Source organism: Sus scrofa, chromosome 11 (assembly GCF_000003025.6).
Source record: "Sus scrofa isolate TJ Tabasco breed Duroc chromosome 11, Sscrofa11.1, whole genome shotgun sequence".
Taxonomy (NCBI): Eukaryota; Metazoa; Chordata; class Mammalia; order Artiodactyla; family Suidae; genus Sus; species Sus scrofa.
In genome coordinates, this window is record NC_010453.5 from 15824990 (window position 1) to 15850085 (window position 25096).

Sequence of the window (25096 nt, forward strand, 5' to 3'; positions counted from 1 at the left end):
CCCGTTATACACACATAGATAACATTCTTTTTCTTGTGCTGTCTTCCAACATGTTCTATCCCAAGAGACAGGATATAGTTCCCTGTGCTGGATTGTAGGACCTCATTACTTTTCCATTCTAAATGGAATAGTTTGCATCTACCAACCCCAAACTCATATGGTTGACCACATCAGCAGGGAAGTATCTCCAAATACATTGAACGTGAACATTTTTAAAACGTGAGCAGTATAAGCAGGAGAAAAATCGCCTTGTCGAGCAGTGACCAGTGGGTGCGCCTGAATGTCTCACTCAGGCATGACCTGGAGGATTCATCTCCTCTCTTCTCATAGTTGGGAAAACTTGGTGAAGCAGTGGACTTGCTGATAAAGAGATGCTTGAAGAGGTGGAATCCAAACTTAACTTTTGTGTAGAGAAGAAAGAAGGAATCAGAGAGGGTTCACAGATAGACATGGAATCAGGAGAGGAGCTTATTTTTTGAACTAGAGAGGGTGGACTTGAAATTTAGAATTTTCCTGCAGAGGTCCACTGGAGCCGAAGTTAGGATCTTGGACCTAATCAGTAACAGCGGGAGAACAGTTACTACGTGACCTCCCAAAAAGCAGGTGACACTTTCTGGTAATGGTAACTAGAGAAGCAGTTTTAGTGGTGGTATCAGGAATCTCATGAACAAGTACTGTGTGTGTGTGTGTGTGTGTGTGGGTGTGTTTGTGTGTGAGAGAGAGAGGCAGACAGACATTAATGGAGAGGAAAATTACTAAGTCAGTTGATACCGTGAAATAAGATAGCAGGATTTTTAGCTATAACCAATGTTTGAACTTCAAGGATGAGCAGTAGAAAATCTCTCCAAGGAATCAGGGGTGGGGAAAATACTACCCACTGTGATGGAGACACTAAAACTGAGCAAAGTTCTAAAGGCAAAGTGAGTGGATGATTCTTCCAGGTTTCATTTGGTTTGGCCTTGTTATATATTGGTCTAGATTGAGAACGTTTAGAAAGTAGCAGGTAGAGGATGACAGTGCGTTGTGTGCATTTCTGATACAGGACATATAGGAAAACAAGAACACATTTCAAAGGCGATGACCACAAACATATTAAAAGACCCAGTCCATCCATTTCAAACAATGTGACATGAACGAAGTGGCCTGATGATCCAAGCTCTGTTGACTATGTTTAATTACTTGTCATTAAATTAGTGTAGTTATTAATTTAATTACTAAATATGCCATTATGTTATGCATATTGTTTCTGTAAATAACATAATTCCTAATTTTTTTAAAAGTAGTGTTGTATATTACTAGCAATATGTAAAGCAACCCTGGAAAGAAAGGTTTCCTCCATTCAAAAACCCTGCACAGTGATTTTCCATCAGCACTTTTGTCCTTGGGTATAAATGTAACTGGCTGGAGTTACTGCTATGGTGCAATGGAATGAGCACCCTCTCTGGAGCACCGGGACGCAGGTTCGATCCACAGCCAGGCCCAGCAGGTTAAGGATCCAGTGTTGCCACAGGTGCTCCATGTACCGCCAGGCAGCCAAAAAAGAAAAAAAAAAAAAATGTGACTGGCTAAAGTGAACTTACTGTGTTATGAAGTGCCTCTTGTGCTTGCACGCTCACAAGCATATGTTAAAGATGTGGAAATTAAAAAAAAAAATGAAGTTGTTTTATTTTGGTTCAATAAGATTCTGGAATACAGAGAGTGAGATTCCAGGGAAAGTGCCCACCAGGATCAAGGCTATCAGTGCCAAAGAAAAGGAAGGACATATTCTATAGACACGAATGGAGACCACCAGCTGGAGCCCAGAAGCCCATATCTGTAAGTCACGCTAAACTCTCCCTCTGGTTTTCAGCAGATGGTATATTCTACAGACCTTCTCGACAAGTTCATCAGGTGCAAGGTCATTTCTTTGGCATTCACTAGTTTTGTGCTTGTGATAAAATTCTGTAATAAGCATTAAATGGTACATCATGGGACCACGTCTAGATGTTACTTTTAAACAATGCCGTATTTTCTTCTAAGTAGTCTAGATGTTAGTTTTAGTTTTCTTTTTATAATTCAAATTCCTTTTTCTTGGCGGGGTTGGGGGGTGGGGTGAGTGCATGTCGAAATTCCCAGGCCAGGGATTGAACCCACGCCACTGCAGGAATCTGAGCTGCTGCAGTGACAATGCCAGATCCTTAACCCATGCACCACAAGGGAAATCCTTAATTTCTTTAAATAAATAAGGTTTCTCTATATAGGTCAAGTAAACAGAGCAGCAGAAAACATTATGCATTTCGTGTTCTTAATTCTGATATTATATTTGAGAAATTTTTATTATATAATCATTGATTTTTTTCCTCAGAGTTTCTTTATGCCAATTATTTGAATCCACTTCAGCAGAGTGTTGAATCTTTTAGTTCATGTTATTGAAATGTGTACATAAAAATGACTGTCGTGTGTTAATCGAAGAATTGTATTTTTTCAAAAGGCTTGTGGCATAGTTAAAGGACCATTTGAAAGTACATTTCTTAAGTGTTTACTTTCTATGTAGACATTTTAGAAAATGTGTTCATGCATAGGTAGATTTTTGAAACTACGAGTTAAATTATTGCCCTTTATTTAATAGAATGTGGTTTAACTTTAATTTTAAAAGTATGTTGTGGTTTAGAATACTCTGTAGCAAACTGTGGGAGATAAAAAACATCTAAAAGACTCATGGAGGAGTTCCCACTGTGGCACAGCGGAAACGAATCTAACTAGGAACCATGAGGTTTTGGGTTCCATCCCTGGCCTTGCTCTGTGGGTTAAGGATCCAGCGTTGCTGTGAGCTGTGATGTAGGTTGCAGACACTGCTCAGATCTGGCGTTGCTGTGGCTGTGGTATAGGCCAGCACCTGCAGCTCTGATCCAACCCCTATCCTGGGAACCTCCATATATATGCCACAGGTGCGGCCCTAGAAAGACAAAAAGACAGAAAAACTTAAAAAAATAAAAGACTCATGGATGGATGAAGTTAGGAGAACATATTGATTTTTAAAAAAAAATTATTAATGTTTTGTTAAACCTTTTTTCTTTTCTTTTTCTTCTTTGGCCACCCCACAGCACATGGAGTTCTTAGGCCAGGAATCAAATCCGAGCCACAGTTGCAACCTATGTCACAGCTGTGGCATTGCCAGATTTTTTTTTTTTTTTTTTTTTTGTCTCTTTAGGGCTGCCCCCATGGCATATGGAAATTCCCAGGCTAGGGGTTGAATCAGAGCTGTTGTTGCAGCCTCCGTCACAGCCACAGCAACACCAGATCCAAGCCATATTTGTGACCTACACCACAGCGCATGGCAATGCTAGATCCTTAACTCACTGAGCGAGGCCAGGGATCGAACCCACGTCCACATGGATTCTCATCTTGTTTGTTATCACTGAGCCACTATGGAAACTTCATTGCCAGATGCTTTAACCCACTGCACTGGTCTGGGGATCAAACCTGCATCCTGGCACTGCAGAGACACTGCCAATCGCATTGTGCCACAGTGGGAACTCCCATATTGACATTAAAAAAAATTATTTGAAAGCTTATGCTAGTGCATTGAAATGAATGAGTTTCCACAGGAACCACCTCTGATGTTTTCATTACCATCTGGGATTTTAGAGAAAACCCTAAAGAAGCTCTTTCCTTCCTTCCAATCCTTTTCTCTATTTCTAGCCATTTTTCAAGTAATTAGTAATACCTTCTGGGTTGTACATAGGCAAACATGGTAAAGCTAAGAAAACTGCTTTATGCTTTAGAAGATTTTTAAGTATATAGGAGCTTCCTGGTGGCCTACTGGTTAAGGACTTAGCCATGTCACAGCTAGCCCAGGAACTTCCACATGCCATGGGTGTTGCCAAAAATAAATAAATGAATAAATAATTTAAAATATATATACAAATTTGTGTTTAGACTAGTAACCCAAATTTTATACACTTACTTTAATATTTGAATAGAAGTATGTGAAAGTAGCATTTTTGCAAGTTAAAGATGGCCACATATCTACATTTCCATGTGGTTCAATCACATATATATATATAAGAACTTCATAGCATTGAAAAGAACCGGAGAATATAGTATGTTACATCTTTCCAATGAGGGAATTTCCGTTTTAACCATGTGTTTGGTTATTCATATTCCAGCTACCAGCACGAGGCCTTTCCAATGGTTTGATCTTCTCGTTTTCTTCTGTTAGCAACTGTTGAGTGGGCAGCATTGTCACAATGTTAAATGGACCTTTCTCGGCTGTTTCGCAACGGGGTCTTGACTGGTCTCCTCATGGATACTAGTCGGATTCTTTACCTGCTAAGCCGCAGCACCATCTCTGAACTTGCCGAGCATCTTCGATACAGTTATATATGCGATCCATACTCACACTGTAGCAAAAGTATCAACTCCTGTGCTGCAGCACTTAGACCTATAAACTCTTTCTTAATTCAAGGATTTGGGGATTCTAAGATTACTCAAAAACAATGCCTTGACTTAGCTATGGTCACTATCAAACTGTCCATCATGATAGATTTTAATCATGTCTATTTATTTATTTATTTTTTGTCTTTTTGTTGTTGTTGCTATTTCTTGGGCCGCTCCCGTGGCATATGGAGGTTCCCAGGCTAGGGGTTGAATTGGAGCTGTAGCCATCGGCCTACACCAGAGCCACAGCAACGCGGGATCCGAGCCGCGTCTGCAACCTACACCACAGCTCACGGCAACTCCGGATCGTTAACCCACTGAGCAAGGGCAGGGACCGAACCCACAACCTCATGGTTCCTAGTCGGATTCGTTAACCACTGCGCCACGACGGGAACTCCTTAATCATGTCTTAAAAAAACGTTTTTCTCTCTTCTTTTTAATCCCTCAGACAGCAATGGTGGAAAGGCCCAAACTTGCTGCAGTGCGTGGACATTATGCCTATTTCTACGCCCAACTTGACGGGTTGAGGGACAGAGCCCATGGACCAAACTGCCACCACGATCCTCAAAAAGATACCGAGGTTGAGGAGACTTATAACCTGGCAGAAATCCACAGTCCGCCTCCAGGCCAACGGTAATGTCACGGTCTAGCCTCAGCTTCGGCCTTCTGAAAATGCCTTGGTTTGTCAACATTAGTTCCGAAATCCTCCCCAGTTCTCCTAAAACCTCCAGGAAGAACTTCCAGATTCTCCTTTTGAAATCCCTAATGCACAGTTCCTTGGTCACTTTTTCATCTCCCGTTTGATGCAGCTAATCCTATTCATGTCATCGTCTAACTGTGGGCACAGAGTCATATTCCTGAATTTTTACTAGGTTTTCTCTTTTTTTTCAGTAAATTCTGCTATCTGGGAGTAATGAAAACCGTCGTATATGCAGTTAAATGCTCTACTCCTGAGCTCTGCCCCCGAAAATAGTTGCATATGTATCATTTTCCAAAGAGGTTATTGACATTAGTCAATAATGCTTCAATTGTAATCCAAGTATAACAAGACATATTGAAAAATAAGTTTTGTTCAGCATCCATATTCTTGGAATTTTTCAGAATGTGGATGTATTAGAAAGAAAATAATGTAATTATTATAAATAATAATTGCCATCAGAGAATTTACTCCATAACGCATTTCTGCAGATCTGTAATAGTTTCTTTATGTCGATGTCAGTGCTCTGTGTCCAGAATATTTGACACCTGTCTACAGAACTAAAGACCTAAGTCTGAGAGCCGTTTTTTATTTATTTATTAATTCATCTATTTATTTTTGTCTTTTTGCCATTTCTAGGGCCGCTCCCGCGGCACATGGAGGTTCCCAGGCTAGAGGTCGAATCGGAGCTGTAGCCACCGGCCTACGCCAGAGCCACAGCAATGCGGGATCCGAGCCGCGTCTGCAACCTACACCACAGCTCACAGCAATGCTGGATCCTTCACCCACTGAGCGAGGCCAGGGATCGAACCCGCAACCTTATGGTTCCTAGTTGGATTTGTTAACCACTGTGCCACGACAGGAACTCCTGAGAGTCATTTTTTAAAAAATAAGTTTTTGTCATCACATTTTTTTCTTTCAGGGTTGGGAATTGGCTGACTTTTGGAGTCTGTGGTTATTTATTGTTGAAATTTTGGATGAATAATGAAAAATACAAGAGCCTTTGTGATGGCGATCCCATCAGATAGCTAATGAAAATTAGATAAGCGCTAGTGATAAAAGAATGATTTCTCCAGCAACGTGTGATGGGAAGATTATTCATTTTGAAGATATTGGGTGCCGTTATGGTTTTGTCCATCTTCCTAATACATTTTCCACGACCTCCACGATCCTCAAAGGTTATGTGTTCTGGGGAGTTCCCATCGTGGCTCAGCACAAACAAATTTGACTAGCATCCATGAGGACACAGGTTCGATCCCTGGCCTTGCTCAGTATGTTAAGGATCCGGTGTTGCTCTGAGCTGTGGTGTAGGTTGAAGACGCGGCTTGGATCTGGTGTTGCTGTGGCCGTGGGGTAAAGCTGGTGGCTACAGCTCCAATTCGACCCCTAGCCTGGGAACCTCCATATGCCGTGAGTGTGGTTCTAAAAAGACCAAAAAAAAAAAAAAAAAAAGGTTATGTGTTCTATTAGTTCACACGATAATATTCATGTAGGACTCAACTAATGAGTGACATATATTTGACGTATGACTAGGTGCAGCCACAAAACCCCCTTTTCCCTTTCTCAACCATTGGGAACGTGTCTTCCAGTTTGTCTAGATATGAGAGCTGTCAAACTGTCCATTATTCTGATGAAGTATGATTTTATCTCCCAACCTCTCACATAAAGTGGTAGAAAGTTCTTCTCTTCCGTGTATGCTGCTGCCCACCATCTTACTGTACTCCAGGAGGCCCCTCTGGTGACTGGTACCCACCCCTACCTCGTTGTTCAGTCAGAACCCCTGCCCAGCTTTCTCCCTGTCAGAGCTCCAATTTCATGGGAATCGCGTCTTGAGGTCCTTGTCTGGAGGAAGAGGAAACTGTACAGGGGTAGGGGCGAGAGAGAGCGTGTCCGTTGGTCAGCCCCCAGGTGGCTGAGTGGTTTTGCTCATGGATGTGTTGTTACACGTGCCAGGTAGGTGTCTGAGAGGGACGTCAGCCCTCACCTGAGTCAAGCACTGTCTGTGGATCAGATGCTGGCCGGGCCCCTTCAAAGACCTCATCTCTTCGAATCATCCTCTCAACTCTGGTGTGATTGGTATTGTGCCCATTTTATAGATGAGGAACTAAGATCCAGAGAGCTTAACTGGCTTGGCATTTCATCGTGTTTCTAAACAGCTGATTTGTTAACTTGTCTCTTCATAAACTGGGGACTGGTCATCCCAATGTTCCTTAAAGGCGTTCTTTCTAAAATGACAGTTCTGTCTTTGGAGCCTGAGAGTTTATTGGCATTCCAAAGAACTTTATCCCCCAGCTCATGCGGTGATCTGAAATGTGGTAGTTTTTATTTAGCAGTCGGTAATTATGGAAATCCTTAGCTGGAAATTCTGAAACACACACACACACACACACACACACACACACACAGAAAGAGAGAGAGAGAACACATAGGTGCAAACCTGAAAATGGTTTGACTAGAACTGACTAATTTTGGGGGTTCTGTTGCGAGTCAGCGGTAACGAACCCGACTAGTCTCCATGAGGATGCAGGTTCAATCCCTGCCCTCACTCAGTGGGTGAAGGATCCAGCGTTGCCGTGAGCTGTGGTGTAGGTCGAAGAAGTGGCTCGGATCCCATGTGGCTGTGGCTGTGGTGTAGGCCGGCAGTTACAGCTCAGATTAGACCCCTAGCCTCCAGTTCAACTTGTGCTGAAGACACCTAACCGTTGTGAGAGGCAGCTAAAGCCTGTTTCTTTGTTCGTTAAGGATTTGTATGAGGAGCAGAGGTGAAGGGTGGGGCCCCATTGCTCGCAAGGAGCTCAGGGTGTCACGCAGGAAACTGACAAGCAAAGGTCAGTCCAGTTGGGGTGACGAGGCTGTAGATTAGACACCTGCGCACAGCATGAGGAGACCCCTCTCCGGGTTTTTTCTTTTCCCCTCAACAGGTCGTGGGCACTGGACGAATTCCTGCCCTGAAGAAAATCCCTATTGTTCAGTTTTCTCTCTCCCGTGTCCCCAGTTTACTACCCTGCCTTCTTGATTCCAAAGCTCTTCTTATCCAGTGTACACATTCGGTGACTTTGAACTGCTTCTTGAACTTGGCACATTGCAGGTGAATTGTGAATGTCATTATGAAGCTGAAAATTCCCTCGTTGAATTGGTGTCAGCGATGAGTTAAAATTTCTGTTCAGGCTGAACATTTTTATTTCCTCAGGACCGCTGAATACCTTCAGAGGAAACGCGAAGCTCAACAATATAAGCTGAAAGTGGAAAAGCAGTTGGTAAGTAAGATACCAAATATAAGAAACCATCGGGAATGTTCTAACACTTTCTCTGTTCACGAATATTCATGGATCCTTAAGTCAAGGTTCGTTCCTCAAAGAAGATTAAGACTGCCCTCCACTCACCCCAGTTTTTAAAGCTAAAGAATAATGAGACTAGGCTTCATTTAGGGTGTGGGAAGCCTAGTCCCTTCCCTGGTTCCATCACTTGCTGGGTGACCTTAGGCAGGACATGCAACCTCTTTGAACCTCAACTTCCTTTTTCTAGAAAAGCTGTAGATGGGCTTCAAAGTCCCCTTCAGTGCTGCAGTTCTTTGATTCTATTTTATTAGAATTCTACACATTTTTAAAAAGTGACTATTGTATTGTATTTGAAATGAAAGTTAACCTTTACTCTTACATATAATGTCAAAGTTCTGAGGCTGCGGGAGATTGGCTATGCATCCTATGTGTATGGCTCTTATTTTAAACTGCTCAAAAGTTCTAGTTCCCTTCCCCTACTGAATCTCATGTTCCAGGGCCTGCTGAACTTTTGCAGAACTTTGATTTCGCAGTTATAATTTGCCAGTTCAGAAAATGAAGCTAGGTGTCCCACATGGTAGCATAAACTAACTATTGATGGACAAATAGTTTCATTCATTTTCTTTGCTTTTTAAATGTTTCACACTTAAACTAAGAAAATGCTACAGCTCATAAAAAAAAAAACCTCCCCAATATTGCGATTGATGATATAATTATTGTTTAAAGGACAAGGTCAAGGTCAAGTCACATTTCCAAAGTGCAAATATGCTTTCTAGGTTATTTCATTCAAATAACAGGGTCTTCGTCCATCCTCTGCTGAGCCAAATCACGAGCAGAGGCAAGAGCCAAGAAGCGACGGAGAAGAGCCTGGATTCCAGGGGCCGCAGTTCAGGAGGAATGAAACGAAGGAACAGGTCAGGATGGTCTGCCCAGGGCTCCCGTAGTGCTTTTCTCATTGTCTCCTCTACTGAGACAAGGTGTTGCTTTTAGCATGTCCTGTGCTCCTGGGAGAGCCCGTTAAGCAAATACTTTGGGGACGCACCGCTGTGACGCACCACACTGGGACCTCAGGGAGGCAGAGATGTGAGTTCACCCTCTCAGAGAATGCAGTGCAGCTGAGTTCATCAGGCTCTTTACCTCGGCTTGATAAAGTGCCTGTCCACCCTCAACATTTTCAGAATGTGTATTGGTCCCTGGGGCTGCCTTACAACAAACGGAGCGGTTTAAAACAACAGAAATTGATGGTCTCACAATTCTGGAGGCTTGAAGTCCAGAGTCAAGGTGTCAGCAGGGCCACGCTCCCTCTGAAAGCTGGAGGGGAACCTTTGCCTCCCGCTGGCTTCTGCTGGGTGGTCAGAGCAGGTTTCGGATGCCCAGGCTTGCAGCCCTGCAACTCCAGCCTCTGCCCGTGAACATGACGTTCTCCCTGGGCATCTGTCTTCACATGGCTACCTTCTTTTTTTTTTCTTTTTTTTTTTTTGGCTTTTGTCTTTTTAGAGCCACACCCGCTGCATATGGAAGTTCCCAGGCTAGGGGTCAGATTAGAGCTATAGCTGCCGGCCTGCACCACAGCCACAGCCATGCCAGATCCGAGCCGTGTCTGCGACCTACACCACAGCTCATGGCAACGCCGGATCCTCAACCCACTGAGTGAAGCCAGGGATCAAACCCACAACCTCATGGTTCCTAGTCGGATTCGTTTCCACTGCGCCAGGGTGGGAACTCCCACATGGCCACCTTCTTAAAAGGACGCCAGTCATATGTCTTAAGGACCCACTGTACCCCCGTGTGACCACATCTTAGCTTAACTAGTCACATCTGCAGTGACACTATCTCCAAATAAAATCACAATCAGAGGTAGTGGGGCTTAGGAATCCAGTATATCTTTTTGCAGGGGGGACAAAATTCAACCCATAATAGAATTATACATAAAAGTAAGATACATAGTGTGTCATTAATGGACTTGGGGTTATATATAAAAGTGAGATTGCCCCAAGAAATCATATCCTCACAGGGGGTGAAGTACCAAAGTGTAGGGCAGATTATCATTTTTAGGAGCGGCAGCTTTTCCATTGCTATTTATCACCCATCTCTAAAATCATAGGCTGTACAGATCTTTTTGTCAAGTTGCTCACACACATTTAAACTTGGGGGCTTGGGATTGCTTTCCAGGAATATTGGAAGCAGTTGGAGCAAATACGCCAACAGTACCACAGCGACATGAAGGCAATTAGAAAGAAGATGGGGTGTGCCCTGGAGGTAAATAAATTCATTCTCCGAAAGGGAATCTTGTTCTATTGATTGAGAGCTAACTAGTTGAGCAGGTATTCAAAAGTAATGATCTTCTTGTAGAAAAGATAAACTTGATCGTGCAAACACTTCTTAGAGAGGAGAGCTGTCAGATTTAATGGAAGCTTCGTTTTATTATGGTTTACTTGAGGCTACCCAGGTGATGGGTCTACCTGAGATTCTCAATTAAGAGGGCTGTTATTAAAAATACTGGTTGCTTATCTTCCCCATGAGTCAGTCAATAAGTATTGACTGAGAAACTCCTTTACTCCGGGACCGGATTAGATGCAGAAAGGAAGTTCATGCCCAGAAGGTTGGAAAAAGGCACTTACTGAATTCAGCTCTATTAAAATCATCTCATATGCAGGGGTATGGTTTGAAAGTCCATGTAAGGAAACATTTAAGTGCAGTTGAGATGCTTTTTGAAAAATTCTTTAAAAGCACCGCACTGGAAACTCATCCTTCCAGCCTTCAGATCATTGCTTTTTCAGTAGCGCTCTAGATAAGACAGCTGACCTGTGTTTGGCAACCACATTGCATGAAAAACACACGCCTGTTAAAACATGAAGAACGCCCTCAGCTCCCTGGAATGTTTCTCCTGTGGGGGGGCCTATGGGCACTGAGACCCACCAAGGACAGAGTGGGCCTCCGTCTCACACGCACTTGAACTGCACACTCTTTGCAAAGAACTGCCCGCGCGCTGCTCAAATCCATCTTTCCCCCTCCCCCTCACCTCCGCCCCTCAGTGCATGGAGATGAGCTAATGTAGATGAAATAAACATATGGTACAATTCAATTCTAGGTACCAGGCTCTGAACTAGAACTTTCACATATGTATCTCTTTACTTCCCCAAACAGAAGTAAATAACTCATCGAAAATTGCTTAGATATTACAAGGCAGACTAGGAGTTCCCTTGTGGCTCAGCGGGTTAAGGACCCAGCATTGTCACAGCTGTGTCTGAGGTCGCTGCTGTGGCATGGGTTCGATCCCTGCCACACAGGAACCCCCACGTGTCAAGGGTGCAGCTAAAAAGCAAAACAACAACAACAAAATACAAAGCAGACTAAGTATCTGGTTCTAAAACCTCTCCTTTTTCTAGCATAGGCACATCTACTGATAAATAGCTGGAAAGATGAGACACACGTGTATGGAGCAATGATGGACTAGGGCTGAATCTCATTAAGCCCCGTGAGTGCTCTGGAGTAAAGATCAGCAGGATGAGCAGGTTGAAGATTTTTAAGGGAGAGGAGAGGGGAGCCCAAACTGGGTCTGAGAAGAAGAGTAGAATTTGGGGTGGCAGAGCTAAGGAGGAGGGCGTCTGAAAGGACCACACAAAACTTCACACCCGGCTGCCCTGGGAGGGGGCAGACCGGTGGTGCTTCTCCCCAGAGAGGAGGCTGCACTAATCGTGGGGTCTTGTGCTGTCATCAGCCCTGTGTTTAGGAAGCAGGTCTGCGACGGAAGCCTGCATCCAGGAAAGACAGGTAGCAGACCTTTTAGAGAGACAGGAAAGAAGCACTTGGGAAGGCAGCTGTAGGGAAATGAAGCGGTAGAGAGAGCTCTCTCCAGCACACGCACGGATCCATCAGCCAGCGTCCTCACTAGATCCCACTCAGGTCTAGCGGCTGGGGTTCCATGAGTGGCCTTCAGAACTGACACAGAACCAACCTGTATTGACTGTGTCTATTTTGCGTTGAAGGAGGACTCAGAAATAAGTCATAAAACCTATTTGGTGAAGAAGAGCGACCGGCCCATCCACCAAGAGGCACCTGAGGAAGAAGCACCTGTGCAGGTGATGGTTGTTCTTGTCAGACGATGCTGCGTTTTCGGGGGACTTTGCTGCAGTTCAGGTTCCTGCTCCTCCCTGTGCAGTAGAATCAGCTGGGAAAGTTTTTAAAAAAAACTTCAACACCTAGGCTCCAGCCCAGATGGTCGGGGGGCGGGCGGGGGGCCCGGCATTGGTTTTCCACAGCTGGCTGGTGAATCGGCCGCAGCCAGTTCCCTGGGCGTATGAACATTGCACTTGCTGATGGTGTTTGAGTCAGTCTCAGACACACTGGTCAGGGAATCTGGTGGTTAATTTCTCTTCTGTGTCAAACTTACCTTTTCGGCAGGAGTAGAGAAGAGCTGAATTATCCAGTGGCTCTCAAATGACTGTGTTTCTTCTGGGTGGTGTTTCCCCTTTGCCTTTAAGGGGCACCGGGGGCTGGATTGGGGGCAGGTGAGAGGAGCCCCTGCTGAGGGAAGGCTCAGCAGCCTCCTTGCTTGTTGAGCTTTGTGAAAGGCCCAGGGACCTTCACGAGAGACGGTGCCGAGAGCTCTAAAGTGGACTGAGGTTGAATTTTCCGCTCTGTGTAGGTGACATAGGGCTTTAGGGTCTGACAAAATTGTATTTTAAGGGAAATAAAGCAATATGACCCTCCTCATGCAATGGAGACAGCCAACCTCACAGATAAAAGCAAGATGCAGAAGTCACAGTGGTGTTTGAGAGTGCATCACGTTGCAAAGCGGGAGAACACCCTTCCCGGGGCGAAGGGCAAAGGACCTGTAATGATTCAAACTGACAGATGCGGTATGTGAAGTCCATACACAGGGTGTGGTACACAGACGAGGCAGTAATTGACTAAGGGAGAGATGATGGAGACCTGATGTAAAAGGGTGGAGAGAAAAGAGCATTAAAAAATATATATATATATATAGGAGTTCCCGTCGTGGCACAGTGGTTAACGAATCCGACTGGGAACCATGAGGTTGTGGGTTCGGTCCCTGCCCTTGCTCAGTGGGTTAAGGATCTGGCGTTGCCGTGAGCTGTGGTGTAGGTTGCAGACGCGGCTCGGATCCCGCGTTGCTGTGCCTCTGGCGTAGGCCGGTGGCTACAGCTCCGATTCAACCCCTAGCCTGGGAACCTCCATATGCCGAGGGAGCGGCCCAAGAAATAGCAACAACAAAAGACAAAAGACAAAAAGACAAAAAAAAAAAAAAAAAATATATATATATATATCTCTCTACACGTACACACATATATATACATGTATGTATACGCTTATATGTATATATGTGTGTGTGTACATATATTTTTAATGCTCTTTTTAAAAAACATACATATAAACACAGAGGAGACTCATAAGTTTCTGGCTTGAAAGAAATAGTGTCTTTTACCAAGGGACGGAAGAGTGGGGGGCACTCAAGAGTCCTACTTTGGAGATGGTGTCAGGAAGCTCTGAGAAGTTGCATCCTGCCTCTGCCTGGAACACACTGTCCCCCAGACCTTTACAAGCCAGGTCCACCATCATTCTGGAGTGTAAATCAAATGCCATATAGGCTTCTCCAGCACGCCTCTCATCCTGTCCTCATTGCTGTGCTATTACCCTATTTTATTTTCTTTAGAGCATTTAATACCCTCTGAACTTATCTAGTTAGTGTAATTTATTACCTCAATTACTCCAGCAACAGGCAAGTTCTCAGCAGGACCTTCTGGCCACGCTCTGCCCCAGTCCATCGTGTAGGACGGAGTCCGGCCCAGAGTGGGTGCTTGTGGAATGAATATTAAAGTGAAGATGGTGTCTAGGCAGTTGAATCTGTACATCTGAAGCTCAGAGGGGGAGGAGAGCTCCAACCTGAAGAGACAGGTTTCAGAGGCAGTGCATGAAGATGGCATTTAAATCCATGGGAATTGCTGAGATCCCTGTGCATCGAGGAAGACAGGGCCAGAGGGCCCAGGACTGAACCCCGAGAAGGCTCAGCATCTGCAGTTCACCTCTCAGCCGTTCCTTTGAAATTCTTGTCGGGGCTGCCACAGGCTTCTCCTCCTCCTTCAAACTGCCCATCGATTTTTCGAGCCCCTTCCTTTCTTTATCATGAACAGTGTACCTTTTTGTTTTCCTGATTGCGATCACAAGCCTCCTAAGGGAAGACTCTTACAGTCAACGTAACGCTCTTGAGTTAGATTAGGGTGTGCTGGACTGGAGCGAGAAATATTGTCACGTTATAGGGTTTTACCCATTGCAACGCCAGTGTTGAGTGTATTCATATTTCAAGTTAATGGACACTGTGCTCACGTGTTTAGTGGCCTGTTGTTAGCTTTCCTTTACATAGGCACGTTTTTATTCTCAAATCAATCATCAGGTTCATTTGAGAAGTCGAATAATATAGACAGACCTTGCTGTGAATGTGAGCTCAGGGATTGTGAAAGTAAAATTGTTTGATCAACATTAAATGCTAGATTTTTGTTCTCTAAATTTTCAGGCTATTGAAAGAGACTTGAAACAAAGTAGACTTCAGAGCAGAAAGGAAAGTAAAATTCCAGAACCAAAACATAAAGCTAAGGTAATAAACATTTTGTCTTCAAGTTTCATATTGAAAAACTTGCTGGGGGTTCTGCACCTTGCAATCTGGGCTTCCTCTAGGATGGAACCCCTACTATTTTATGGAATTGCCTTATTTTTTTCATGTTAGACTAATGGTTTTAACTGTCTGTAATGTCATATTGGGAGTTACAAGTTTAAGGTTTTTATTGGATTGCTAAACTAAGACTTTTTTCCTTGCTTTCTTCTAGAGAGGAGTAAAATTTGAAATTAATTTAGACAAATGTATTTCTGATGAAAACATCCTCCAAGAGGAAGAGGTATGCCAATAAGTAAAATTTCTATTACTTGGGATGAGAAAATGAGTGTCTTTAAACAAACTTTTTTTTTGAAGTTCTTGTCGTGGTGCAGCGGAAACGAATCCGACTAGAAACCATGAGGTTTCAGGTTCTATCTCTGGCCTTGTTCAGTGGGTTAAGGATCTGGCGTTGCCATGAGCTGTGGTGTAGGTTGCAGACTCAGCTCAGATGTGGCATAGGCTGGCAGCTGTAGCTCTGATTCAACCCCTAGACTAGGAACCTCCATAGGCCACGGATGTGGCCCTAAAAAGCTGAAAAAAATTTTTTTTCTTTAAATTAAAATATAGCTGATTTACAATGTTGTGTCAATTTCTGCTGTGAAAATGAGTGTCTTAAGAGCATATTTCATGAAATTTTCTAAAATTCTTGCTAATAAAATCTCTGGTGTTCAGACAAGTCTTGCAAACTGTATTTTTATCTTTCCATTTTTTTTAAAAAATTCAGATTGTTCCCATAGATGGGTTATTCCATTTTAATTTATTTTTGTATTATAAAGGAGCTATTTTTCCCTCATAATAGGAAATTTTTAATTATATCCAGATTAAAATAGAAGACATAAGATGTGGTCAACAGCTAATACACTCACCTAAAATAAATGAGCAGGTATCCTGAAACCGTGCACATTTATTTTAGGTCTTGATTAGTTATCGATAACTTTTTACTGGTCTTTGGGTAAATCTCAGTTATGCACTTGGGCTCTCCTTTAACCAGCAGTAGATGCATGAATACAGTAAACTCCACCTCATTTTATTACTTGATTTCCACATCTGTTTGAATCCTAATTTTTTACCAGACCTGCTGACAAAATCAACTGATTTGTGTTTCCATTTCACCTTCTCTGAATTTGGCTTTTAAATTACCCACAGTTAAGTATGAGCATGTATATATCTGTGTTTATGTTATTATATACTCAGTTTCTTTTATGTTTTTTATTGGCTTAAAACTTTTATGTTTTTCTGTTTTGTTTGCTCTTTAGGGCTGCTTTCTGCTTTTAGTGCAGCATATGCAAGTTCCCAGGCTAGGGGTCGAATTGGAGCTACAGCCACTGGCCCACGCCACAGCCACAGCAACTCGGGATCCTAGCTGCGTCGGTGACCTACACCACAGCTCACAGCAACACCAGATTCTTAACCCACTGAGCGAGGCCAGGGATCGCACCCGAATCCTCATGGATCCTAGTCAGGTTCGTTAATCACTGAGCCACAAAGGGAACTCCAAAACTTTTCTATGTTGTCGTTTCATTCTGAGTTGTGTGTGTGCATGTGATGAAGGAGCAATTTGTTTTCATAGGCTTCATGTTTAAGAGCAGTTTTAGGTTCATGGCAAAATTGAGCAGAAGGTGCAGAGATTTCCCATATAGCTCCCCACCCACCCACCCACCCATCCCAGCTTTCACCAGATCAGCATCCCCCGCCAGAGTGGAACATCTGTCACAATGGATGAACTGACATCGACACATGGTAATCACTCCAAGTCCATAGTTTACGTTAGGGCTCACTCATCCTCTGGGGTTTGACCCAATGTATATGCTAATTATTAGGCCTCTAAGTATCCCCAAGCTGGAGCTGTGAGCACCAGAGGGAGCAGCTCTGAGGACCTGGGTCTGGGTTGGAACCTGAGGACTGGTCCATCCACAAGGCTTCTGGGAAGTGAGGCGCCAAAGCTGGCCTCCTACGAAGAAAAATGGAATTCATAAAGTGTTCCTCCTTGTTATTCTCTGCTTTGATATGCTTGAAGCAGAATGATCATTTTACTATCAATTATGGAATATTAACAGCAGCTTTAGGGACCTGATTGGGAATGTTCAGGCTTAAAGCAGAGCACCGATGAGCTAACTTCGAGAGTTCTGTAGACTGCAACTGCAGGAGAGTAAGATCGAAGGCAGCAAAGATAATTCAAAAACACATTCCTGTTTCTGTCTTGTTCCCACATAGTTCCAGTTTTAAAACCCTAGTAATAATCATGCATCGAATACCACATATCTTGGTAAAATGTTCTTACTGTGGCACAAAATAATTTTTAAACTCCCCCCCTCACATATGGTTTATTTCTCATGAAACCATGGAATTGCTTTAGGCAATGGATGTACTGAATGAAACTCTGACCTTTGAGGACGGCCTGAAGTTTAAGGAATACACAGGTATAAAGGAGCATGGAGATGACACAGACAAAGCATTGGAAAAACTCTGTTGCCCAGGAGCAGGTACGTGTCCCTTGAAAGCTGCAGATGAGAAGGAACTCATTTACGGGCAGTCCATCTCCAGTTCTCTCAATTGCCCACCTCTGGCGATTCCACTGGCCCCTGGCCCCGCATCTCCCCGAGTTCCTTGGGGGTGGGGGTGGGGGGGGTGGTTTCTCCTCTGCGATGCCCCCGAGTCTTCCTCCCCCTCCTCCTTCCTTCCCTCTGCCCTGCCATGTCTCCGCGGGGCCTGTGGTAGGACACGCACGGTCTTTGGAGACGGATGGGAGTTCCAGCCCCAGCTGGTGTTGCCACTTTCTGATTGTGACCGTTCACAAGTGACTTCAGGCCTCTGAATGACAGCTGCCGCTTAGGAATGAGGATAATAGTTCTTGCCACGCAGGCTTATCATGAGGACTAAAGTGAAAATTGATCTATTAGGTGCTTAGTTGAATGTATGCTGTTCCTCTCATTTTCCCTTTCCCTCCCCTCGCTAAGTTGCTTCAGTCTCCTAAGTGTCTTCCCTTTCACTCGTGTTTCCCATTCATTCTCTAAATAATTACTACAGTTATCTGGACATTATTATTATCCTACTCAAAATTTTTTTGGGGGGCAGCTCCCGTCGTGTCTCAGCGGTAATGAACCTGACAAGGATCTGTGAGGTTCGATCCCTGGCCTCACTCAGTGGGTTAAGGATCCAGGGTTGCCGTGAGCTGTGGTGTAGGTTGCAGACACAGCTTGGATCCAGTGTTGCTGTGGTGTAGGCCAGCTGCCATAGCTCCGATTCGACCCCTAGCCTGGGAACTTGCATATGCTGCGGGTGTGGCCCAAAAAAGACCAATTAAAAAAAAAAGATAATTCAAAAAAAATTCTTTTTTTGGTTTGCACCTGAGGCATACAAAATTTCCTGGGCCTGGAGTTGTCTTCGTGGCTCAGTGGTTAACGAACCCAACTAGCGTCCATGAAGATTTGGGTTTGATCCCTGGCCTCGCTCACTGGGTTAAGGATCCGGCATTGCCATGAGCTGTGGTGTAGGTAGCAGACGAGGCTCGGATCCCACATTGCTGTGGCTGTGGTGTAGGCCGGCAGCTATAGCTCTGATTTGACCCCTAGCCTGGGAACTTCCATATGCTACAGGTGTGGCCCTAAAAAAAAAGGCAAAATTTCCTGGGTCAGGTATTTAACCCATGGCATAGCGGTGACTCAGTAGTGGCAATGCCAGATCCTTAACCCACTGAGCCACCAGGGAACTCCTCAAATTTTGTTTTGATAATGCCCATTGCAGACCGTATCACCTTTTACACTGCCTGGCCTGATCCTGTGGTGACCTCCCTTTCCTGGCCCATCGCCCCCTCTTTCCTTCCACACGTGATGGGGTCCACGCAGCCTGCTGGAGCCCCTTCTTCCTTTGCATCTATGTGAGCATTTATATACCCTGGCGTGGCTCAGTTTTCTGTCCTTGGAATCATACAGTTTGCTCATTTCCACCTGGCAAAACGATGATTCACTTCAGCAGGCATCTAATAAAGAATCTCCCTTCTGCCAGAGTGAGCTTGGTGCAAGCACCTCGGAGGTGAAATGAAACCTGGGTCTGCCCTCAGAATCACAGGATTGTGATGAGACAAAGCAAGGAGGCGCAGGACACCTTTTCTGAGCCCACGGTACTAATCCTTGTTTGAGGGCCAGCCGGCCGGAGGGTCGGGGAAGGGTACCCTCTCCTACAGAGCTCAGCATGTCAGAGAGCTTGGCTCCGTCCTACGTGATGACTTTCCATCAAAGCGAATTACAAGCTATTTGTGATGGAGAAAGATCATGCTGGCTGCCGTGTGAAGGGTGCGTGCAGGGGCAGGAGACTGGTCCTGGTGGGAAATGACAGGTGTACGGGCCCGGGCAGGGCAGTGAGAATGGACACCAGGTGTGCAGCGCTGAGTGTGGGGGTGGAGGGAGAGAAGAGGGTCCAGGATGCCCCCAGTGTTCTAAGTTAGATGGACGAGGCTATCGCCGGCCAAACACCATGCCGAGGGAACTCCGTGGAGACAACACAGTGATTTACATCCGGAGCACAGCGCGTTTAGGTCTGGATGAGCATCAGCCGAAGGTGTCTGGAAAGCGCTGGCTGAGTGAGGTCAAAGCCCCGGGGCAGGTGGGGGCTTCCTTGGCATACGCACAGTATCTTAACCTCGGTCGTGGTGGAAAACACCAGAGGGACTGGAGTGTGAAGGAAATGGCGCTTAGGACAGGCCCTAGTGTTGTTTAGACAAGTTTGGGAAGAGAACGTTCTAGAAGGAGGCTCAGGGCTGGGTAACGTCACTGGAAGAGAAAGGCCAAGTGAGGCAGACTGAATGATGGCTGCAGGACGTGGCTGTCAGGACCCTTGGTGACCTCAGTGGAAGCAGTTCCAGTGGAGAGGGTGAATTCAAAGGTAGGGTTATTCTTCCCACAGTTTGGTGAGAGTGGATTGTAAGACTCAAAAGAGGAGAGTGGATTGTAAGACTCAAAAGACACGGCCGCCCATTTTTTAGATTAAAAAAACTGGAGTTCCCGTCGTGGCTCAGTGGTTAACGAATCCAACTAGGAACCATGAGGTTGCAGGTTCGATCCCTGCCCTTGCTCAGTGGGTTAACAGTCCGGCGTTGCCGTGAGCTGTGGTGTAGGTTGCAGACACGGCTCGGATCCCGCATTGCTGTGGCTCTGGTGTAGGCTGGTGGCTACAGCTCTGATTGGACCCCTAGCCTGGGAACCTCCATATGCCGTGGGAGCAGCCCTAGAAAAGGCAAAAAGACAAAATAAAATAAAATAAATAAAAAACTCCTTCATTAGTTTGATAAGGAAAATGATCTTTTAATTTAAACTAGGTTCCTGTAATTATCAGTCAGGCTGAACAATTTCCTGTGTTTATTGACATCTGTGTTTCTCTTGTGAATTATGTGCTCATAACCTTTATCCATTTTTTCTACTGAAAATGGCATGTATGTTTTTTTTTAATCTTCTATTTTATTTTTAAAATTATTATTTTCTTTTCTTTTTAGGGCTGCACCTGCAGCATATGGAGGTTCCCAGGCTAGTGCAGATCAGAGCTGCATCTGTGACCTACCCCACAGCTCATCGTAACCCTGGGTTCTTAACCCACTGAGGGAGGCCAGGGATCAAACCTGCATCCTCATGGATGGTAGTTGGGTTCGTTACCACTGAGCCACAGTGGGAACTCCTGTTTTTTTTCTTTATTAGACTGATTTAAATGGAACATTTGCATGAAATTCATATTGCAGATAGTTCCCCCAGTTCGTCTTCAAACCTCATTTACAGTAACAACAGCGTGTGTGTGTGTGTGTGTGTGTGTGTGTGTGTGTACAGACAACTTAGGAATAAACTTGATAAGAATCATACAGAGCACATGAAGGAAACTGTGAAACTTTGCTGAGGTATGTAAGACCACTTGACTAAATGGAGAGAAATAATACCGTTCTATATTGGAAATACTCATTCCAAATAAACATGGAGTTTTGGCAGTTTCAATCAAAAGCACCGCAGGTTTTTTTTCCTGCTGTGAGGAGATCTTGGCAGATTGGAGAATCTTGGAGATTCTTAACTGGCCAAAAATTTTAGAAAAGAAGAACAGTTACCCAACCATCAAACTATATGACATAAATTATAGTCATTAAAAATATGAGAGATACTAGCACCAGTATAAAATAATGAAAAAGAAAAAGTTTAGAAAGAAACTCTGGTATGTGTCATAATTTAGCATATGCTACAAGTCGCATTATAAGTCAGTGGGCAAGGATAAATGCTCAAATAAATGCTCTAGGGGCAACTGGTTAACAATTTGGGATAAATCAGGAAATCAGACCCTGTATAATGTTACAACAAAGCAAATTCCAAAATGAAATCAAGGACATTATATGTAAAAAATGAAGTCATATATTGGAAAAGAAATTATAAGTGAGTCTTTTTTGGGGGATAGGGGAAAATTAGCTATGCAAAATACATGGGAAAAATGACAATAAATTAGTATAGATTCAACTTTAACAATGAAAGGCTTTGGTAAAGCAAATAATCCTAGTCCCTAGAATTGTCATTTTCAACAGTTTATCTAGGGAAAATAATCATAATGTCCAAAAAAAACAGCTACAGATTAGTTCATTATCTTGTTTATAATAGTAAAAAACCTAAAAATTCAGTAAAAAAATAGTTAACGTATGTCCACAAAACAATACCATGTTTGCTTTAAAAATGGTGGTATGGAACAATATTTAATAATCCAGATATGAAATGTTGCTAACTGAAAAAAGCAGGTTATGAAAATGTGTGTAGTGCTTGGCCCATTTTTTGTTTCAAAATGCAGGAAGGAAAAGCAAAATTTGAAAGTTTAATAGTCTCTGGCCAGTGGGGTTGTAATTTTTGTTTTTGTCTCCTTACCTGCTCTCCAAATTTCCTGTAATGAAACATAGTAATAAACAAAGAAAAGTGATAATACAAGTTATTTTTTTAAATTAAGGTAATAGAACAGTTGCATTTCCGTGGAAACTGACTAAAGTTCTCATAAATGCCTCAAGAATTTGCCCATTTGTGCTGTTAGTATTTCTTTAGCATTAAATATATTGGCTAGTCAATCAAATGTTAATAATAAAAGTGAGGAAATTCCCTGGTGGCCTAGAGGCGTAGGGATCCAGCGTCATCACTGCTGTGGCATGGTTCCATCCCTGGCATGGGACCTTTCTCCTGCTGCAGCCATGGCCAAAAAAAAGTAAAACAATTTTAAACCTGTGTATAATTTCAGTCCTGTAAGTGATGATCTATGTCTCAGTTAAATCAGGCCACTGTAAATACTGTAAACTGGGCGGCTTGTAAACAGCACTTCTTTCTCACAGGTCTGGAGGCTGGCAAGTCCCAGATGATGGGGCTGACAGGTTCAGGGCCTGGTGAGGTCCTGATGCCATTTTTTTTTTTGCTGTGTCGTCACTTACGGGGAAGGGTGAGGGGCTCTCTGGGGTCTGTTTTTCACGCCCTCATAACCCAATCACCTCCCCCACAGCCCCCTTTCCCAACACCACTGTGTTAGGAATTAGGTTTCCACGTGTGAATTTGGGGGGCCCACATTCAGTCCATAGCAACCTGCACTAGAATGAGGGTGCTGGAGTTCCCATCGTGGCTCAGCAGAAATGAATCTGACTGGGAATCATGGGGTTGTGGGTTTGTTCCTGGCCTCGCTCAGTGGGTTCAGGATCCGGCATTACCGTGAGCTGTGGTGTAGGTCGCAGATGCAGCTTGGATCTGACATTGCTGTGGCTCTGGTGTAGGCCGGCGGCTATAGCTCTGATTGGACCTCTAGCGTGGGAATCTCCATATGCTGCAGGTGTGGCCCTAAAAAGCAAAGAGACAAAAAAAAAAAAAAAAAAAGAATGAAGGTGGTGACTTCTCTGTTTTTGAAGGTACCAGTTGATGGACTTCAGGTTTCCTAAGAACTGTTTGGTACGGTTAGTCACACTTTGGCTGCTTTGAGATTAACGAGTTCTTTCCTTAGACCCAGAGTTCTTCGTTCAGGATGCTGCTGCTGCTGAGAACCGGAGACAGTGGGATGCTGAGGCTCCGCAGACTCTGCTGCAGATGATGGCCATGGCCGATGTCACCTCCACCTGCTCCACGGTGCCCGAGGGTGAAGCTCACATCAGTGGCATAAATTGTCAGCTAGTGGGGAGCAAAGCCCTGAAGGCAGCTGTGTTCACCCCCAAATGCTGGTGCTCACCCTGATGTCATAGTTCTCCCTTTTCAGTGCAGTCCCTATACATCTGTATCAAATACCTTTCAGAGATATTGTTTTGGTTCCTCCCCTACCTCTGCAGACTTGCCTCCTAATTATTCTAGACAGTTGACCACTGCAGCTGCGAGAATGTGAAGGAGGAACCATCCAGGCTGTCACCTTCCTCCCAAGGAGGAGCAGGTGGCTTCATTTGCCCTCCTGTGCTAGCCTAATAACCCCCCTGCAATTTCTTGGAGGCTTGTTTTTTTGTCAGTAAAATCAGAAATGAAATATTAGCTACCTCACAAGATTTCGAGAGTTAATAGTGCAAAGATGCATATAAAATTGCTTTGTATGCCAATGTGCTATTTCAGTGTTAGGAGTGTTTAGGATTTGATGGTATTTTCAACCTGAGTTCTTTTACATTTGAGCTTCTGGCACAGTCTTGCCTCGACAGAGTCCCAGCAACATCTGGGTGTTATCTTCCAGGTGGTGGAGATTTTTATTGCTTATTTCCTATGTTCTTCTGGATAACACGGGCTGGGGGAGAGCTCAGATTTATACTCCTCATAAGTTGAAGTCTGTACGTATCTCTCTGAAATTAGTAATTAAAAGTGTATGAATTCACTCCTATTTATGCTATTACAAAATATATCATCAAACTTGTAAGAAGGGGTGGCAAATATAATACACTTGAATCCACCCTAAGCCAATGAGACAGTAAGAGGGGAAACCTAATTTCAAACAAGCGATAGAAGAGAGGTTTCAACACACCAAAATAGTCGGATTACACAGCAAGCAATGACTCTCCTGCCCATTGGCAATACATCCTGACAATAAGTCCCTAACCTGTTCCATCTCCCAGTTTCTCTACTAATAAAATGAGGGGCAGGATTAGGTTACGGCCAAGAGTCTCACAGTCTGTGATTTTATAAAGATTCAAATGAAGAAGCACTTTTCTCTCCACGAATTCATTCTCCTCCTCAGATGGCCACGGGATGGTGATTGACGGCCTTCCAGAAAGTAGAAAACAGTGGCGGCATCAAGCGCCGGCAACTTTAATGAGTGTTTTGGCAGCCGCACAGCTAACAAATAGCTCCTTTTCTGCCAACAGCGGAGAGTTTGGTATGTCGTTTATTTTTAAGAACATAACCGGTCCCCTGTGGAATTTTTCAGACATGAAATGCAGGAAGGGGATAAAAATAGCTTGGAGAGGGAATTGGGAGCGTGTCTGAGCCTTTTCAGAAGCTGATTTGCTTTGTTCCAGCCTGTTCCAAATGCCGTTAACAAAAGACTTGAACTTCTGAGGAAAGTGGGGTCATTTTCTTTAATGTGATCGGTTGACAAGTGATGAAAAGTTAGGTAGGAAGGACCAGTGGCTTTGTAGGCAACGAGCTGGCGCTTAGCTTTACCTGACAAGAGTCTTTGTCTTCTGACAGCTCTTCCGGAGGCTCACATTACTATCCTGTGGGCAATAAAATGCACCTTCACATAGCTTTTCTTGGCTTTGGAGTTCTTTTTTCCCTCCAACTTTTAGCAAGATTATGTTTGTGTTGACTTTGAGGGGAAGCCACCATTGTCTTCTGCAGTCTGAGGGAATTCACATCACTTTGGGGGTTGGGTCCTCGAGCAGGTGTGCAGGTGTGAGCTGCTGCAGGGAGAGCCGCTGCGGGCAGGTGGGTACCAGACAGAGCGCAGGTGAGGCTGAGGCGGCAGGGAGGCCTGCGGACACACTGCTAGTGATGGAGGCTGACGCCGGCCGCTTCGCAGGTAATGGATGGCATGGAAATATCTACCACACTGTGAACAATGCGAGAGACGCGCCTGTTT

The 25096-nt window shown here is 44.2% G+C and overlaps 1 protein-coding gene across 3 annotated transcripts in view; it reads left to right on the forward strand.

Moving 5' to 3' along the window:
* Positions 1-25096, forward strand: part of NEK5 (NIMA related kinase 5) — a 63169-nt gene that overhangs the window by 25922 nt on the left and 12151 nt on the right. For 2 of the 3 annotated variants that reach the window (XM_005668386.3, XM_021065294.1), the window contains 11 exons: positions 1682-1815; positions 4868-5052; positions 8307-8373; positions 9192-9308; positions 10567-10653; positions 12384-12476; positions 14930-15010; positions 15240-15308; positions 17424-17550; positions 23051-23182; positions 24254-24391. In XM_005668386.3, the coding sequence (XP_005668443.2) occupies positions 1682-1815; positions 4868-5052; positions 8307-8373; positions 9192-9308; positions 10567-10653; positions 12384-12476; positions 14930-15010; positions 15240-15308; positions 17424-17550; positions 23051-23182; positions 24254-24391 (1230 nt within the window). The remainder of the gene's footprint in view (positions 1-1681; positions 1816-4867; positions 5053-8306; positions 8374-9191; positions 9309-10566; positions 10654-12383; positions 12477-14929; positions 15011-15239; positions 15309-17423; positions 17551-23050; positions 23183-24253; positions 24392-25096) is intronic. The other variant, XM_013980483.2, reaches the window with a different exon arrangement.